General features: G+C 46.6%; 1 protein-coding gene across 5 annotated transcripts in view; it reads right to left on the reverse strand.

Annotated features, from left to right (window-relative positions):
• Positions 1-392: 392 nt before the first annotated feature.
• The window catches only part of LOC133422361 (integrin alpha-3-like), a 50,158-nt gene continuing 30,772 nt past the window's right edge, over positions 393-19,778 (reverse strand). The window contains exons 15-29 of one of the 5 annotated variants that reach the window (XM_061712329.1): positions 18,248-18,381; positions 17,072-17,215; positions 16,353-16,450; positions 14,929-15,121; positions 14,074-14,157; positions 13,857-13,936; positions 13,221-13,298; positions 11,006-11,117; positions 10,295-10,468; positions 9,502-9,723; positions 8,583-8,693; positions 7,518-7,616; positions 7,299-7,424; positions 4,552-4,694; positions 985-1,116 (exon numbers count right to left, since the gene is read on the reverse strand). In XM_061712329.1, coding sequence (XP_061568313.1) covers positions 4,584-4,694; positions 7,299-7,424; positions 7,518-7,616; positions 8,583-8,693; positions 9,502-9,723; positions 10,295-10,468; positions 11,006-11,117; positions 13,221-13,298; positions 13,857-13,936; positions 14,074-14,157; positions 14,929-15,121; positions 16,353-16,450; positions 17,072-17,215; positions 18,248-18,381 — 1,766 coding nt within the window. In that variant the 3' untranslated portion in view covers positions 985-1,116; positions 4,552-4,583. Of the gene's footprint in view, positions 1,117-4,531; positions 4,695-7,298; positions 7,425-7,517; positions 7,617-8,582; positions 8,694-9,501; positions 9,724-10,294; positions 10,469-11,005; positions 11,118-13,220; positions 13,299-13,856; positions 13,937-14,073; positions 14,158-14,928; positions 15,122-16,352; positions 16,451-17,071; positions 17,216-18,247; positions 18,382-19,778 lie in introns of all 5 variants that reach the window. The other 4 variants (XM_061712330.1, XR_009770736.1, XM_061712331.1 and 1 more) reach the window with 4 other exon arrangements.

A 19,778-nucleotide genomic window follows, 5' to 3' on the forward strand; every position in this document is an offset into this window, starting at 1 on the left:
ACAAGTATATGTTTGAAATGTTGATGCTCTTGAATATTGTTTGAAATATATATATATATATATATATATATATATATTTTCTTCATTGTTATCCTACCTCGCGTGGGAAATTACTTTGAAAAGTTGGTCATGAAAAAAACATTGATCTCGACATTTCAACTTATATCACAACTCAAGTACAGACAGTAAAAGTACAGACAGTAAAAGTACAGACAGTAAAAGTACAGACAGTAAAAGTACAGACAGTAAAAGTACAGACAGTAAAAGTACAGACAGTAAAAGTACACAACCAGCAAACACAACAGCGATTTTTACGAGTTTTTTACAAATTACTTTCCAATAAACATAATTTTTCAAAAAAGCAAAAAAAAGCTTTGTTTTTCTCCCTTTTTATTAATCTATTTTTAATTCATACTGTGTAGCTTTAATACTTTTAATAATTATTACTTAAAATAATTTTCAGTGATTTATTTATCATTATTATTATTATTCTCGTTGAATTGTGTAATGTTCTGTCCTTAAATCAAGAAAAACATCCTAGGAGGTAAAATGTGTATCTTTTTCTCATTATGCATTTCAACTTTATTCAGAAAATTTTGACTTTTTTTCTCGACATTTTGAATTTTTTTTCATCATTTAAACTTTTTTCTCGAAATTATACTTCCACATTGATCTCGACATTTCAACTTATATCACAACTCAGACAGTAAAAGTACAGACAGTAAAAGTACAGACAGTAAAAGTACAGACGGTAAAAGTACAGACAGTAAAAGTACACAACCAGCAAACACAACACTGATTTTTACGAGGAGTCCTTGAAGGCAGCAGTGCCCCCTGCTGGCCGCTTTGGTCCTTTGATTGACAGTTCCAGATCAATAATCGGTCTGTGATTGATCCGTTGGTCCGGGTTCAGGGTGCGTTTCCACGGAGACGGCCGTCCTCTCAGGGGGACTCCGTCCAGGAAATGACCCAGTGTTTCTCTGACTTCCTGTTCCGGGACGACCCCTGACCCTGGATCAGGAAACCGTCGGTGCTCAGGTGGCCGTTTTTACCCAGAATCCTCCTCTGCTGCAGCGCTGCCGTCTGCCACGCCCCCCGACGCCTGAAGAAACCAACCTGGAGACAAAGCAACCTGATCTCACAAAAATCCGTGAAAGGCCCCCGACCTCTTACCACTATTTTCCGTGGTACCAACACGGAAAGTGGTATAATTCCGTGTGGGCACCACGGATATTGTACCATGCAAAGTCAAGGGGATCCGTGGTCGTGATATATACACGGATAATGACATTATTATTATTTATATATTATTCTTTGTTATAGTGGCTAAATTATGCGTTTTTGTCACGCAAGGTACTGTTTGTTACTGTCAGTTTGTAAAAACATGTTTTTAACCCTGTTTTAGCAGTGTTTTATTGAGGTTTTAATGGGAGCACCATGGATATAATACTATGCAAAGTCAATGGGATCCGTGGTCGTGATATATACACGGATTATGACATTATTATTATTTATATATTATTCTTTGTTATAGTGGCTAAATTATGAGTTTTTGTCGTGCAAGGTACTGTTTTTTACTGTCCTTTTGTAAAAGCACGTTTTTTAACGCTGTTTTAGCAGTGTTTTATTGAGGTTTTAATGGGAGCACCATGGATATTGTACCATGCAAAGTCAATGGGATCCGTCACCCGATTTGACTGCTGTCATACCATTGAATGAAGGACAAAACGATAACAATCATCCCATAGATATGGGCCAGTAGGGCCCTACTCTACCTACTAGTAGGCGCAGGAGGCTGTTATTGCCCCTTTCTATGGCTAACCCCATGTTATTAATGCTCAGTAGGCACAGAAGTTTTGTTATGAAGCTCACACCTCACCTCCCTTTTTTATGTATTTAGCTAGAATTTTAAAACCTGAACAATAGAATTCAACGTAAAATGCCGGATCTTGTCCATTAAAAACAATACTTTTTGGAACATAGTGTAACGACCACAGATAAGATAAGGCCTTGCCCGCCTGGGCAACACATCAGCATTTGGCCGACTGGTTAGTGCGGTTGACTGTGGTCTGGGAGACTGGTTATTGCAGTTGACTGTGGTCTGGGAGACTGGTTAGTGCAGTTGACTGTGGTCTGGGAGACTGGTTAGTGCAGTTGACTGTGGTCTGGGAGACTGTGGTTCGAGACACGCTCTGGGCACGACTTGTTCACCACAGTATTTTCCTCATTGTGTTATGGTTTTCTTTTAATATCTTTAACATTTCTAAACACAAAAACACGAAAGTGTCCTTGATAATTCAATAATACAATAGGTTCATGTTAAGGACATCCGTTTTAATTAGTTCTCCTTTGACTATGACATGTTATTAATGCTCAGTAGGCACAGGAGGTTTGTTATGTATTGTTATGAGGCCTATTTCGTGTCTATTTTTGCACAGTTCCCTAACGCTTTGAGCTAGGAGGCTGAAATTCTAGACTCTGTATCAGGAGGGGACTTTCATCCACTGTGCGGAGTTTCAGATCTGTGTGACCTTCGGAAGTGTCAAAGGTCACCGCGTCTGTTGCTTTTCGGGCCTGCAAAGACTATTTTGTGTCTTTTTTGCATAGTTCACTAACGCTTTGAGCTAAGAGGCTGAAATTCTAGACTCTGTATCAGGAGGTGACTTTCATCCACTGTGCGGAGTTCCAGATCTGTGTGACCTTCAGAAGTGTCAAAGGTCACCGCGTCCGTTGCTTTTCGGCCCTGCGAAGACTATTTTGTCTCTTTTTTTGCATAGTTCACTAACGCTTTGGGCTAGGAGGCTGAAATTCTAGACTCTGTATCAGGAGGGGACTTTCATCCACTGTGCGGAGTTTCAGATCTGTGTCACCTTCGGAAGTGTCAAAGGTCACCGCGTCTGTTGCTTTTCGGGTCTGCAAAGACTATTTTGTGTCTTTTTTGCATAGTTCACTAACACTATGAGCTAGGAGGCTGAAATTCTAGACTCTGTATCAGGAGGTGACTTTCATCCACTGTGCGGAGTTCCAGATCTGTGTGACCTTCAGAAGTGTCAAAGGTCACCGCGTCTGTTGCTTTTCGGGCCTGCAAAGACTATTTTGTGTCTTTTTTTGCATAGTTTACTAACGCTTTGAGCTAAGAGGCTGAAATTCTAGACATTTACTTTGCATAGTACTATATCCATGGTGCTCCCATTAAAACCTCAATAAAACACTGCTAAAACAGCGTTAAAAACATGGTCATACAAACTGACAGTAAAAAACAGTACCTTGCGTGACAAAAACGCATAATTTAGCCACTATAACAAAGAATAATATATAAATAATAATAATGTCATAATACGTGTATATATCACGACCAGGGATCCCATTGACTTTGCATGGTACAATATCCGTGGTGCTCACACCTAATTATACCACTTTCCGTGTTGGTACCACGGAAAATAGTGGTGAGAGGTCGTGGGCATTTCACAGATTTTTGTGAGATCAGGTTGAGACAAGGACACGAGTCAAGGACACGAGTCAAGGACACGAGTCAAGGACACGAGTCAAGGACACGAGTCAAGGACACGAGTCAAGGACACGAGTCAAGGACACGAGTCAACTCTGGAGAAGGTGAAACATCAGCAGGAACTCAGTTCCCAGGATTCCTTGTGTGGGGCGGGATTTTATTAACTTTTCTTTTAACCCTGTCTTCGGGTCAAGGAAGGAGGAAGAAAAGAAGGATGGGAGGAAGGAAGGAAGGAAGGAAGGGAGAAAAGAGGAAGGGAAGAAGGAAAGAGAGAGCAGGAGGAAAGAAGGAAGGAAGGGAAAAAAGAAGGAAGGAAGGAAGAATGAAAAGAAGGAACGAAAGAAGGCAGGAAGGAAGAAATGAAGGATGGGAGGGAGGAAGGAAGGAAGGAAGGAAGGAAGGAAGGAAGGAAGGAAGGAAGGAAGGAAGGAAGGAAGGAAGGAAGGAAGGAAGGAAGGAAGGAAGGAAGGAAGGAAGGAAGGAAGGAGAATTAGGTCATTTTGACCCGAAGACAGCATAAGGGTTAATTCATTGATTTTTTATAATTTTGACATTGGTTTTAACAGAACTAAACTGTTCTCTGACTGCTGGAGGTGGAAGTGGGCGTGGCCTGATCCTCCTGTTAACTTCCTGCTGTGTTTCACCTGAGAGGAAGTGACAGCAGCTCTTTTCAGAATAAAAGTCCCATTCTAGATGTGCCTTCATGAAGGAAACTAAAATGAGCCTATAAGATCATCAGCACATCTGAGGAGGTGATGATGTCACATCTAACTGATACTGAGGAGAATCGATTGGAAGAAAAGCAGCAACAAAAAAGGAAGTAAAGCATTTCTTCAGAATAAAAGGCTCCACAGCAGAGAAACAGCCAGACAGTCAGAAATGAGCAGAGAGCCAGTTATTGGAGACTAACTAGTTAGAAAGCTGTCAGTCAAAAGGAAACTAGAAGTAATAAACAAGTTAGCAGATGTTAACCCATCAGTAAAAAGCCAACAGCTGGTTAATAGTCATTTATTAGTCTCTAACCAGTCTCTAACCAGTCTAACCAGCTGCTCTCCGTCCCCGCGGCGTCGGCGTCTCAGAACTCCTCCGTTAGCCGCCGGCTCTCAGACGGCTGGGTCTTTACTCGGGCCTTCTGGGTCTGGGCCTGGTACCGCTCCCTGGTACTGGCCCTCCGGAAGAAACCGCACTGGGGGCGACGGGGGGACACAAGACCGTTAGCAACCAGGAACCAGCTAGCATCCACACCACCAAACTAGCATCCAGACTTTAGTAACCAGACACCAGGTAGCATCCAGACTTTAGCAACCAGGAACCAGCTAGCATCCACACGTTAGCAACCAGGAACCAGCTAGCATCCACACGTTAGCAACCAGGAACCAGCTAGCATCCACACGTTAGCAACCAGGAACCAGCTAGCATCAAGACGTTAGCAACCAGGAACCAGCTAGCATCCACACGTTAGCAACCAGGAACCAGCTAGCATCAAGACTTTAGCAACCAGGAACCAACTAGCATCCACACGTTAGCAACCAGGAACCAGCTAGCATCCACACGTTAGCAACCAGGAACCAGCTAGCATCCACACGTTAGCAACCAGGAACCAGCTAGCATCCACATGTTAGCAACCAGGAACCAGCTAGCATCCACACGTTAGCAACCAGGAACCAGCTAGCATCCACACGTTAGCAACCAGGAACCAGCTAGCATCCACACGTTAGCAACCAGGAACCAGCTAGCATCACACGTTAGCAACCAGGAACCAGCTAGCATCCAGACTTTAGCAACCAGGAACCAGCTAGCATCCACATGTTAGCAACCAGGAACCAGCTAGCATCCAGACTTTAGCAACCAGGAACCAGCTAGCATCACGACTTTAGCAACCAGGAACCAGCTAGCATCCACACGTTAGCAACCAGGAACCAGCTAGCATCCACACGTTAGCAACCAGGAACCAGCTAGCATCCACATGTTAGCAACCAGGAACCAGCTAGCATCCACACGTTAGCAACCAGGAATCAGCTAGCATCCACACGTTAGCAACCAGGAACCAGCTAGCATCCACACGTTAGCAACCAGGAACCAGCTAGCATCCAGACTTTAGCAACCAGGAACCAGCTAGCATCCAGACTTTAGCAACCAGGAACCAGCTAGCATCCACACGTTAGCAACCAGGAACCAGCTAGCATCCAGACTTTAGCAACCAGGAACCAGCTAGCATCACGACTTTAGCAACCAGGAACCAGCTAGCATCCACACGTTAGCAACCAGGAACCAGCTAGCATCCACACGTTAGCAACCAGGAACCAGCTAGCATCCAGACTTTAGCAACCAGGAACCAGCTAGCATCCAGACTTTAGCAACCAGGAACCAGCTAGAATCCAGACTTTAGCAACCAGGAACCAGCTAGCATCCACACGTTGGCAACGAGGAACCAGCTAGCATCCACACGTTAGCAACCAGGAACCAGCTAGCATCCACACGTTAGCAACCAGGAACCAGCTAGCATCCAGACGTTAGCAACCAGGAACCAGCTAGCATCCACACGTTAGCAACCAGGAACCAGCTAGCATCCACATGTTAGCAACCAGGAACCAGCTAGCATCCAGACGTTAGCAACCAGGAACCAGCTAGCATCCAGACTTTAGCAACCAGGAACCAGCTAGCATCCACACGTTAGCAACCAGGAACCAGCTAGCATCCAGACTTTAGCAACCAGGAACCAGCTAGCATCCACACTTTAGCAACCAGGAACCAGCTAGCATCACACGTTAGCAACCAGGAACCAGCTAGCATCCACACGTTAGCAACCAGGAACCAGCTAGCATCCAGACTTTAGCAACCAGGAACCAGCTAGCATCCACACGTTAGCAACCAGGAACCAGCTAGCATCACACGTTAGCAACCAGGAACCAGCTAGCATCCAGACTAGGGGTGGGTAAAAATATAGAAAAATCGATGCATCAATTCTCCCCGCCCTGATTCAATATGGATTAATCAAAGCCTCTGAATGATTCCCCTCCTGGCCAGTGGGGGCGCTGTGGCAACATTTTCTTATGAGTCACGTTTTGTTTATAATTGCAAGAATAAAGTCGAAATTTCGCCTTTTTTCTCAACTTTATTCACAAAATTTTGACTTTATTCTTGAAATTGTATTTCAACATTAATATCGAATTTCCAACTTATTTCTCATCATTTCGACTTTTTTCTCGAAATTCTATTTCAAAATTAACCTCGAAATTTTGACTTTTTTCTCGACATTTAAACTTTTTTCTCGACATTTCGGCTTTTTTCTCGAAGTGCGCAATAAAAAAACATCTTCCCCTCTCAAATATTTTTTGTCCTGCATGGCCTCTCACTTACTCTTCCGTACAAATCTTTGTTACCAGAAATGTTGAAATATAATATTTATTCTACACATTTTTGCAGCATTGGAAAACGTTAACAATGTTTGTGTCATGTTTGTCCTTCAGAAACCACATTAACACAACAAATATATTTCCCTCCCCATCGATTTCCATTTTTAAACACTTTTTGAAAAATCTCCAGGAGCCACCAAGACCTGGACCAGGACCTGGACCTGGACCTGGACCTGGACCAGGACCAGGACCTGGACCAGGACCTGGACCAGGACCTGGACCTGGACCAGGACCAGGTCCTGGACCGGGACCAGGACCTGGACCAGGACCAGGACCAGGACCTGGCCCAGGACCAGGACCAGGACCAGGACCTGAACCTGGACCAGGACCAGGACCTGGACCAGGACCAGATCCAGAACCAGGACCGGACTCACCTTCCAGAGCATCAGGACGATCAGGGCCAGCAGCAGGACCCCGGCCAGGACCGACACCACGATGATCCACAGGGGGGCGCTGGAGTCCACCTGCAGTCCGGGTTCTGGGTAGATGTGGACGTCCACCTGCAGACAGGAAGTGGAGGTTCAGGAGAAGAGGAACCCTGGAGTTGAACCTGCACCCGTGTTAGCGGTTAGCGGTTAGCGGTCCCTGGTCACCTGGGAGGTCTGCGGGTCCATGAGGACGGCGGGTTTGTCGGTACGAAGCCTCAGCGTGGCCCGGACCCGGACCGCCACGCTCCCGGCATCGGAGAAGTCCTGGAACACAACACACCTCCAACTCAGGGGGCGGAGTCCAGCGGGGGGCAGGGCCAAGGGACACGCCCCCGTGATGTCACCACAGGGGCGGGGCCAAGGGACACGCCCCTGTGATGTCACCACAGGTTTTTTAAAGGTTTCTTTAAGTATAAACCAGGACTAGTAACCAGGACTAGTAACCAGGACTAGTAACCAGGACTAGTATAAACCAGGACTAACTAGGACTAGTATAAACCAGGACTAGTATAAACCAGGACTAACTAGGACTAGTATAAACCAGGACTAGTATAAACCAGGACTAACTAGGACTAGTATAAACCAGGACTAGTAACCAGGACTAGTAACCAGGACTAGTATAAACCAGGACTAGTATAAACCAGGACTAGTAACCAGGACTAGTATAAACCAGGACTAGTATAAACCAGGACTAGTATAAACCAGGACTAGTATAAACCAGGACTAGTATAAACCAGGACTAGTATAAACCAGGACTAGTATAAACCAGGACTAACTAGGACTAGTATAAACCAGGACTAGTATAAACCAGGACTAGTAACCAGGACTAGTAACCAGGACTAGTAACCAGGACTAGTATAAACCAGGACTAACTAGGACTAGTATAAACCAGGACTAGTAACCAGGACTAGTAACCAGGACTAGTATAAACCAGGACTAGTATAAACCAGGACTAGTATAAACCAGGACTAGTATAAACCAGGACTAGTATAAACCAGGACTAGTAACCAGGACTAGTATAAACCAGGACTAGTAACCAGGACTAGTATAAACCAGGACTAGTATAAACCAGGACTAGTATAAACCAGGACTAGTATAAACCAGGACTAGTAACCAGGACTAGTATAAACCAGGACTAGTAACCAGGACTGGTATAAACCAGGACTAGTATAAACCAGGACTAGTAACCAGGACTACTAACCAGGACTAGTAACCAGCACTAACTAGTACCTCCACCAGGGTTCCGGTCCAGACGCGGCTCCGGACCGTCAGCGCTGCAGAGCTGCTCATGTTGACCAGAGGACAGGTGAAGGTCACGCACGTCCGGTCAAGGACGCAGTCCTGCAGAGAGGGATGATGTCAGAGGTCACATGACCCGTGCAGACCAATCAAACCCCCCCGGGAGAGGGATGATGTCAGAGGTCACATGACCCGTGCAGACCAATCAAAACTAAGTCCGATGAACCACCCATGAGTCTTTATGTCAAACCATTCAAAAGTTATAGCAGAAAGTAGGAACTATCAAATATGGACCAATCAGATGAAGGGTGGGCGCGCTTTTTGGCGTCTAGTGTCGCCACGGTAACGCTTTTGAAAGAGAAAAGTAATGCGTGTGGTCGCAGGATGGAGACGCACATTTTGATGTACAACACACCTGGGTGCACGTTACGGTTCGGGCCGTATTAACGGACGAAGGAATGGCATATATTGCTCCAAAATGACACGATTAATTCAAAATGGCCGACTTCCTGTTCGGTTTGGGCCATGGCTCCAAGAGACTTTTCTTTAAGTTGTGACATGATACAGGTGTGTACCGATTTTCGTGCATGTACGTCAAACCGTATCGTGGGGCTTGAGGAACAAAGTTTTCTAGGGGGCGATGTTGAGCCGTTAGGCCACGCCCATTAATGCAAACCATTAAATATCACATTTATCACCAGGCCTGACTTGGTGCAAAATTTGGTGACTTTTTGGGGCACGTTTAGGGGAAAAAAGGCCCTCATTTCGTCGGAAAAATAAAAATAAAACATTTCCTACAGATACAATAGGGCCTAATGATGTCAGAGGTCACATGACCCGTGCAGACCAATCACAGCCCTGGTCTCCGTGCAGGTACCAGCCATGGATGTATTATATTAACCACCAGTACCAGCAGGTAGGACTTCCTCTTCCTCCCCTGCAGGTGACGGACGGCCATCTTGTCTTCCTGCTCTCTCAGCTTCTCCTCCTTCTTCTCCTCCTCCAGACTCCTCCTTCTCTTCTGTTTCTCCTCCTCCTTCTCCTCCTCCAGACTCCTCCTTCTCTTCTGTTTCTCCTCCTCCTTCTCCTCCTCCAGACTCCTCCTTCTCTTCTGTCTCTTCTCCTCCGTCAGCTAAAGAAACATCAGATAAACCATCATTTAGTTTAGGGTCGGAGTTTCCCTGCAGGTTTTCAAGAACATCCATCCTTCTTTTTAATTTTCATTAAAAAATAATAATAAAAGAACCCTCTCAGAGGAGGAAGAGAAAGTTGAAAATGTCGAGAATAATGTTGAAGTACAACTTCAAGAATAAAGTGACTAAAGTTGAAATTTGCCTTTTTCTCAACATTTCAACTTTATTCCAGAAATTTTGACTTTATTCTTGAAATTGTATTTCAACATTAATGTCAACATTTCGACTTTTTTCTCGACATTTCAACTTTTTTCTCAACATTTCGACTTTTTTCTCAACGTTTCGACTTTTTTCTCAACTTTTTTCTCGACATTTCGACTTTTTTCTCGACTTTTTTCTCAACATTTCAACTTTTTTCTCAACGTGCATAATGAAAAAAAACTCTTCCTCCTCTAAAATATTATTTGTATTTTCCTCCTGCCGGGCCCTGATAGAAGGTCCGGGCCAGATACACGGTTCTGTAGCTGGTTCTGTAGCTGGTTCTGGTTCTGGTTCTGATTCTGTAGCTACCGGGAGGTTGAGCGGGTTGACGATGTTCCCGGGTCGGCAGCTCGACTCGGTCGTTCCCTCCAGCTGGATCTGCGTGATGTAGAGCAGCCACTTCCCCGTCCGGGTTTCCATCGGCCACTGGAACTCCAGCTCCAGGTCGCCATGACGACCCAGCAGCCGCCCGGCGACGTGCACCTGTAACAGTAACGACCAGTTACACGTGCACCTGTAACGGTAACGTCCAGTTACGGGTAACGTCCAGTTACACATGCACCTGTAACGTCCAGTTACACACGCACCTGTAACGGTAACGTCCAGTTACACATGCACCTGTAACGGTAACGACCAGTTACACATGCACCTGTAACGACCAGTTACACGTGCACCTGTAATGGTAACGACCAGTTACACGTGCACCTGTAACGGTAACGACCAGTTACACACGCACCTGTAACGGTAACGACCAGTTACACATGCACCTGTAACGACCAGTTACACACGCACCTGTAACGGTAACAACCAGTTACACATGCACCTGTAACGGTAACGTCCAGTTACACATGCACCTGTAACGGTAACGTCCAGTTACACATGCACCTGTAATGGCCAGTTGCACATGCACCTGTAACGTCCAGTTACACATGCACCTGTAATGGTAACGTCCAATTACAGGTAACATTAACAAGGTTTCTGGTCTGAAGTTTCTAGAAGGTTTTAGAAGTTTCTAAGAACCTGGAACTGGAACAGCAACAAACTGCCGACGTCCTCCGTCGTCTCCATGGCCGACTCCCCGATCACATGATCATCTTCACCCCCGAAGAAGACGGGGCCTGGAGTCCTGGTCCTGGAGGACACGTCCAATCAGAGGACAGGGTTAGGGACATCCAATCAGAGGACAGGGTTAGGGACATCCAATCAGAGGACAGGGTTAGGGACATCCAATCAGAGAGAGAGAGATGACACCCAGCTCTTCCTCTCCTACCACCTCTATGCTGATGACACCCAGCTCTTCCTCTCCTTCTCCTACCACCTCTATGCTGATGACACCCAGCTCTTCCTCTCCTACCACCTCTATGCTGATGACACCCAGCTCTTCCTCTCCCTCTCCTACCACCTCTATGCTGATGACACCCAGCTCTTCCTCTCCTTCTCCTACCACCTCTATGCTGATGACACCCAGCTCTTCCTCTCCTTCTCCTACCACCTCTATGTTGATGACACCCAGCTCTTCCTCTCCTACCACCTCTATGCTGATGACACCCAGCTCTTCCTCTCCTTCTCCTTCCACCTCTATGCTGATGACACCCAGCTCTTCCTCTCCTACCACCTCTATGCTGATGACACCCAGCTCTTCCTCTCCTTCTCCTACCACCTCTATGCTGATGACACCCAGCTCTTCCTCTCCTTCTCCTACCACCTCTATGCTGATGACACCCAGCTCTCCTTCTCCTACCACCTCTATGCTGATGACACCCAGCTCTTCCTCTCCTTCTCCTACCACCTCTATGCTGATGACACCCAGCTCTTCCTCTCCTTCTCCTACCACCTCTATGCTGATGACACCCAGCTCTCCTTCTCCTACCACCTCTATGCTGATGACACCCAGCTCTCCCTCTCCTACCACCTCTATGCTGATGACACCCAGCTCTTCCTCTCCTACCACCTCTATGCTGATGACACCCAGCTCTTCCTCTCCTACCACCTCTATGCTGATGACACCCAGCTCTTCCTCTCCTTCTCCTACCACCTCTATGCTGACGACACCCAGCTCTTCCTCTCCTTCTCCTTCCACCTCTATGCTGATGACACCCAGCTCTTCCTCTCCTACCACCTCTATGCTGATGACACCCAGCTCTTCCTCTCCTTCTCCTACCACCTCTATGCTGATGACACCCAGCTCTTCCTCTCCTACCACCTCTATGCTGATGACACCCAGCTCTCCCTCTCCTACCACCTCTATGCTGATGACACCCAGCTCTTCCTCTCCTACCACCTCTATGCTGATGACACCCAGCTCTTCCTCTCCTTCTCCTACCACCTCTATGCTGATGACACCCAGCTCTCCTTCTCCTACCACCTCTATGCTGATGACACCCAGCTCTTCCTCTCCTACCACTTCTATGCTGATGACACCCAGCTCTCCCTCTCCTACCACCTCTATGCTGATGACACCCAGCTCTTCCTCTCCTTCTCCTACCACCTCTATGCTGATGACACCCAGCTCTCCTTCTCCTACCACCTCTATGCTGATGACACCCAGCTCTCCTTCTCCTACCACCTCTATGCTGATGACACCCAGCTCTTCCTCTCCTACCACCTCTATGCTGATGACACCCAGCTCTCCCTCTCCTACCACCTCTATGCTGATGACACCCAGCTCTTCCTCTCCTACCACCTCTATGCTGATGACACCCAGCTCTCCCTCTCCTACCACCTCTATGCTGATGACACCCAGCTCTTCCTCTCCTACCACCTCTATGCTGATGACACCCAGCTCTTCCTCTCCTTCTCCTACCACCTCTATGCTGATGACACCCAGCTCTTCCTCTCCTACCACCTCTATGCTGATGACACCCAGCTCTCCTTCTCCTCCTCCTACCACCTCTATGCTGATGACACCCAGCTCTTCCTCTCCCTCTCCTACCACCTCTATGCTGATGACACCCAGCTCTTCCTCTCCTTCTCCTACCACCTCTATGCTGATGACACCCAGCTCTTCCTCTCCTACCACCTCTATGCTGATGACACCCAGCTCTTCCTTTCCTACCACCTCTATGCTGATGACACCCAGCTCTTCCTCTCCTTCTCCTACCACCTCTATGCTGATGACACCCAGCTCTTCCTCTCCTTCTCCTACCACCTCTATGCTGATGACACCCAGCTCTTCCTCTCCTTCTCCTACCACCTCTATGCTGACGACACCCAGCTCTTCCACGTCGGTACTCACAGGGACAGGGACGTCTGCAGGGAGAACTCCATCGTCATGGAGACGAGGACCGGATCCAGGTCGTCCTGCTCGCTGAGCCTGAGGACGCAGAGACCAGAGTCAGTACCGGTCCTAGACCTGGACCCCCCAGAAACCTTAGACCCCCCAGAAGAAAATTATAAATCTAAAATAAATGATAAATATAGAACAATAATATAAATTATCTTCATATTAAACTGTCTAAATTATGCATCTTTCCTCCTGCAGATGTCCTCAATCGTGAGTGACCAAATTTATTTTCTTCTCTTCTTTGTTCATTTTCTTTGTTTTGTTCGTTCGTTTCGTTTTCTTCTTATTAGTATCTTTTTGTTTCTGAATGCTGCCTTTTGTTGAAAAGGATAGGCAAAATAATCCATGAGGCTTCAGCCTAAACCTTTTTGGTCAAAAAGAAAAAAAAAAAAAAAAAAAGGAAACACATATATACATATGTACATATATATAATATATATATATATTTATACCTGTGTGTATACATATACAGTGTGTATATGCAAACATCTTAAAATGTAAATGACCAAAACAAAATAAACTAAACTAACTAAACTAAACTAAACCCCCAGAACCCCAGAACCCCCAGAAACCCAGACCAGGTCCTACGTGTTCAGCTGCAGCCGGGTCCGGATCTCCCTGGTGTCCAGACTGATCTCTGACGGCTGGAACTTGATCAGAACCTGCACCTGGAACACAGAGAGGTCTCAGTACCAGGACCGACCCGGGACCGACCCGGGTCCGGGTCTGTCCCGGTCCCGGGCCGGTCCCGGTCCCGGGTCTGTCCCGGTCCCAGGTCGGTCCCAGGTCGGTACCGGGTCAGTACCTCCTGGCTGGTCCTGAACGGGTTCCCCAGCTTACAGAGCAGAACCAGGTCCTCATCAGAACAGTCCACGGCAGGTCCAGGACCCTGGAACACAGAACCAGAGCAGGGATCAGGGCCCAGTTCAGACCCAGAACCAAGTCCGGGTCCAGGTCTGCAGGGGGACCAGTTCAATACCGAGAAGTTAGGATGCAAACTTCAAGATGATGATTTCAATGAGGCAAAATAACAGGCTTTTTCTCTCCAATATATTGTTATGATCATTTGTTTCAGATGTACTGTCATTAATTTCTGTATAAAATTGAATTTTGGTGTTCAAATAGTCTTTTTTCAAACTTGAGCCTTGAAAAAGAGGGTCGTCTAGCAATCAGGGTCGTCTTGTAATCGGGGTCGTCTTGTAATCAGGGTCGTCTTGTAATCGGGGTCGTCTTGTAATCAGGGTCGTCTTGTAATCGGGGTCGTCTTGTAATCAGGGTCGTCTTGTAATCAGGGTCGTCTTGTAATCAGGTCGTCTTATAATCAGGGTCGTCTTGTAATCAGGGTCGTCTTATAATCAGGGTCGTCTTGTAATCAGGGTCGTCTTATAATCAGGGTCGTCTTGTAATCACGGTAGTACAACTTGTCTATCAAATTTAAAAAAAATATCACACCCAGATTTCTGACATCAGGACTAAAAGAAGAAGACGAGGCGCTAAAGCTAGTCATCACAGTTTCCCCAAACACAGTGCACTGGGTTCTGGACTACACGGCTCAATCAGGCCCAGATCTGGACCAGAGGAAGGTTCTGAGCCGGGTCTCAGATCCGGGTCTCAGACCCGGGTCTCCCCCCGGGACCAGAAACCCCCCGGCCCGGCCCACCTGAGTCTGGACTCCGGCGTAGACCAGGGACGGCGGGACGCTGATGTTCAGGACGGCGTTGTGAGCGTCTTCGGCGGGTCGGTGTTCTGACGGGGCGTTGCTGACGTTCACCTGCAGGAGGAGCCGCCGGAGGCCGCCGTCGTAGAGCAGCACCTGGCCGCTAGCGCTGCCGCCGCTATCGCCCCCGCCGCGCCTGCAGACACGGGGAAACGGTTGACACCTTTCACAAATACAAATAAGGGACGTCCCGATTTCAGCAGCGCAGGCGCCAAAAAAAGGGACATCCCCAAAACTTCTAAACTGAATGTATTTATGTATGTAATGTATTTATTTTATATGAAAAAAACCTAAATGCTTTGATTTAAAGTCTAAAGTGATTTAACAGCATTGAACTTGCATGACTGTACAGACAGCCAACCATGCTAGCAGCTGAATTAGCCTACGCTAGCAGCTGAATTAGCCTATGCTAACAACTGAACTAGCCTATGCTAGCAGCTGAATTAGCCTACGCTAGCAACTGAACTAGCCTATGCTAGCAGCTGAATTAGCCTATGCTAGCAGCTGAATTAGCCTATGCTAGCAACTGAACTAGCCTATGCTAACAACTGAACTAGCCTATGCTAACAACTGAACTAGCCTCCTATGCTAGCAGCTGAACTAGCCTACGCTAGCAGCTGAACTAGCCTACGCTAGCAGCTGAACTAGCCTATGCTAGCAACTGAACTAGCCTCCTATGCTAGCAACTGAACTTGCCTATGCTAGCAGCTGAGCTAGCCTGCTATGCTAGCAGCTGAACTAGCTTATGCTAGCAGCTGAACTAGCCTCCTATGCTAGCAGCTGAACTAGCCTATGTTAACAGCTTAACTAGCCTATGCTAGCAGCTGAACTAGCCTCCTATGCAAGCAGCTGAACTAGCCTATGCTAACAGCTGAACTAGCCTACGCTAGCAACTGAACTAGCCTATGCTAGCAGCTGAATTAGCCTACGCTAGCAGCTGAACTAGCCTACGCTAGCAACTGAACTAGCCTATGCTAGCAACTGAACTAGCCTATGCTAGCAGCTGAACTAGCCTACGCTAGCAACTGAACTAGCCTACGCTAGCAACTGAACTAGCCTATGCTAGCAGCTGAACTAGCCTACGCTAGCAACTGAACTAGCCTATGCTAGCAACTGAACTAGCCTATGCTAGCAGCTGAACTAGCCTACGCTAGCAACTGAACTAGCCTACGCTAGCAACTGAACTAGCCTATGCTAGCAGCTGAACTAGCCTACGCTAGCAACTGAACTAGCCTATGCTAGCAACTGAACTAGCCTATGCTAACAGCTGAACTAGCCTATGCTAGCAGCTGAACTAGCCTACGCTAGCAGCTGAACTAGCCTATGCTAGCAACCCAGAACCCTAACCCCCCCAGAAATCCACTCACCGGGGAAACGGTCTCTGGTCCTCGTCGGTGAACTGGGCCGTCATCTGCAGGTTGCTATGGCAACGGTTGTCAGGACCGCAGGACTTCTGGATGTGGATCTGGACAAACACAGATCTGGTAAAGGTTCTGACTAGGGGTGGGCAAAAATATTGATACAGCAATATATCGCGATACATAGTCTCCCGATACGATATCGATATTCAATGTATGTATCGCGATATATTGCTGTATCAATATCTTTGCCCACCCCTAGCTGCACTTTATTTTGTGATTTCAGTGTGGGTGAGACACTGCATTTTATTTAGAGTATTTTGTATCTAAGAATAATTCACACTGCACTTTTCATTGTGTTCCAGTGTGTTTTTTCATGCAAATATGTTGCATAATTAAAATGGAAAGTTTGAATTACATTGTTTTGACTCCAATGAATTATCACTAACATCTGATGTACATATATACAACTTTGATTTTAAGATGTGTAATGCATTTTTACATTTTTCGGTGAACTATGTAGAATATCGTGAAATATCGGGATATCGCAATATTGTATCGTATCGTGGCTCAAGTATCGTGATGCGTATCGTATCGTGAGGTCCTGCCCAATACCCACCCCTAGTTCTGACCCGTTCTTCTGGTGTTGTATTGATTGGTTCTGGTGTTGTATTGATTGGTTCTGTGGGTTCCAGTCTCCGTTTCGACGGGTTCTGACGGGTTCTGACCTGGGTTCTGATGGGACGGGGAGTCTGGCTGAGAACAGGGAAGTGTTTCAGGTCTGGAACCGGTTCCTGGTTCTGGGAAATCCTTTGGTCCAACGAGGCATTCAGGGAGAAAACCAGCGGCTCCACCTGGTCCTGGACCGGGTCCTGCAGGACAGAACAGAACCTGAACCTGTTCCTGTAACTGGGCCGGGTTCAGGTCGGACCGTCTTCTGAACACCCAACATCCCCATCACTGTGTCCAGAAACATCTCTCTCTTTATGTCAAATCATTCAAAAGTTCTGGCAGAAAGTAGGAACTATCAAATATGGACCAATCAGCTACTAGTATCACTTCCTGTTTTACATTGAAGTTTGACGAAGCGCCACGGCCACGGCCATTTCATGAAAACTCACCATTTTGTTAACTTTCCATGGTTAACGTCTTTTGTTTCTCCTGAGTGAGTTTTATGTGGAACGGTCGATCCTGCTAGGAGGTGTTCGTTAAAGTCCGACACGTGAAAATGGAAGAAATTGCACCAAAATTACACGATTAATTCAAAATGGACGCTACGGTGGCGCTATGCTAGTGCTACGGTGGTGCTATGCTAGTGCTACGGTGGCGCTACACTAAGGTGGTGCTATGCTACAGTGGCGCTATGCCATGGTGGCGCTATGCTACGGTGGAGCTACGCTACGGTGGCGCTACACTATGGCGGCGCTAGGCTACGGCGGCGCTATGCTACAGCGGCGCTACGCTACAGCGGCGCTACGCTACGCTAGCGTCTCACCTGCAGGCCGACCCTCAGCCTCTCAGCCCCCCCGGGGCAGCTACGCTATGCTACGCTAGCGTCTCACCTGCAGGCCGACCCTCAGCCTCTCACAGCCCCCCCCGGGGCAGCTACGCTACGCTACGCTAGCGTCTCACCTGCAGGCCGACCCTCAGCGTCTCACAGCCCCCCGGGGCAGCTACGCTACGCTATGCTACGCTACGCTAGCGTCTCACCTGCAGGCCGACCTTCAGCCTCTCACACCCCCCCGGGGCAGCTACGCTACGCTAGCGTCTCACCTGCAGGCCGACCCTCAGCCTCTCACAGCCCCCCCGGGGCAGCTACGCTATGCTACGCTAGTCTCACCTGCAGGCCGACCCTCAGCCTCTCACATCCCCCCCGGGGCAGCTACGCTACGCTAGCGTCTCACCTGCAGGCCGACCCTCAGCCTCTCACAGCCCCCCCGCTGCAGCGACAGACGGCCCTGGAACTCCGTCCCGCCGTCCTGGAAGAGGAGGCGGGGCTTCAGGCTGGTGACGTCAGCGGAGACGGAGAAGACGACGGCTGGAACAGGAAGGAGAGAAACATACGATGCTTTCATTGCAAAATACAACCTTGTTTGTACAAATAGACAATATGACACAGTAATTAATTAAAATATAACACAGTAATGAAGGCAGTTCCACGAGCAATGATTCTCCAACTTATCCTCCTGAGACCCGGGCTTTTGTTTGATGTGCATTTTTTATGTCTCCTTACTATTTGGGATCAGTAGGACCTAATTTTTGTTGAAATTAAATTGTTGCTTTCTATGTGCTGTTGAACTATGTCAAATCCAATGGCCTCACATAAGGACAATGGGTTTATTTTCTCTCTATTTCCCTTTCTTGGTCCTGCCCTGCATCCGTGCACATCCTGGTCAGGTTCTAATAATAAAAATATCATAACAACATGGGTATTAGGTTATATCTCTATATCATTTATATTTATATATCATTTTCAATTCAATTCAATTCAATTCAATTTTATTTATATAGCGTCTAATACAACAGAGTTGTCTCTAGACGCTTTACAGAGACCCATACCCAGAACATGACCCCCGAGCAGTTATTACATAAACAATGGCAGGTAAAAACTCCCCTAGTGGGAGAAAAACCTTAAGCCAAACAGTGGCAAGGAAAAACTCCCCAATTGTTTTCTTTCCTATTACACGGAAATAAAAACTTGCTCCACTGGCAGATTATTCTACTTATTTCTAGTGAAAATGTGCTTTAAACAAATGGAAATCTAAAAACAAGTATTTTAAGTGTAATGAGACTTATTTTGACTAGAAATTGGACATTTGGGCAAGAAATAAAGACAAATGTTCTAGGAAAGAATTTACGTGTTTGCAGTGAAGATAGACCTGATGTCCTCAAACGAGTACGTCATGTTTACGGACGTTGTAGCTTGCTATTATTACTCAAATATATCAAAAAAGCATGTGAAGCTGCAGACGTTATTGTGCATAAATATACTAGTTTCAATCATAAAATTAGGTTAGGATTTTTACCATGTCCATATTTCTGTCGGGAGCTGCCATAGAAGACTTTCATTGAGATCCCAGCCATTTTGCTTTTTCCCAAATGAGTGTAATTTCATTATGAGACCACTAGATGGTGCAGGCGGGGGTCCCGGATGAGGACAATGGGTCAATGTTCGTACAAATGAAGTATCATGGCGCAGAACAGCAGAAATGTAATATCATATCATAATTATAATATAATATCGTAATATCATCATAATCATTCCTCATATGCGAACGCAGGGTCTCAGGAGGTTAAAGGCATGATGATTTATTCTGTGGTTAGTTCACAAATTCCTTCTTTAGTTATAGATAGTTGTATTTTTTTAGATAAAAAATGTAATAATAAATTCTTGAGAACAAATTTTACTTTGGTGTGTTTCTCTTCACCTTTGAA

This window comes from Cololabis saira, chromosome 21 (genome assembly GCF_033807715.1).
Source record: "Cololabis saira isolate AMF1-May2022 chromosome 21, fColSai1.1, whole genome shotgun sequence".
Taxonomy (NCBI): domain Eukaryota; kingdom Metazoa; phylum Chordata; class Actinopteri; order Beloniformes; family Belonidae; genus Cololabis; species Cololabis saira.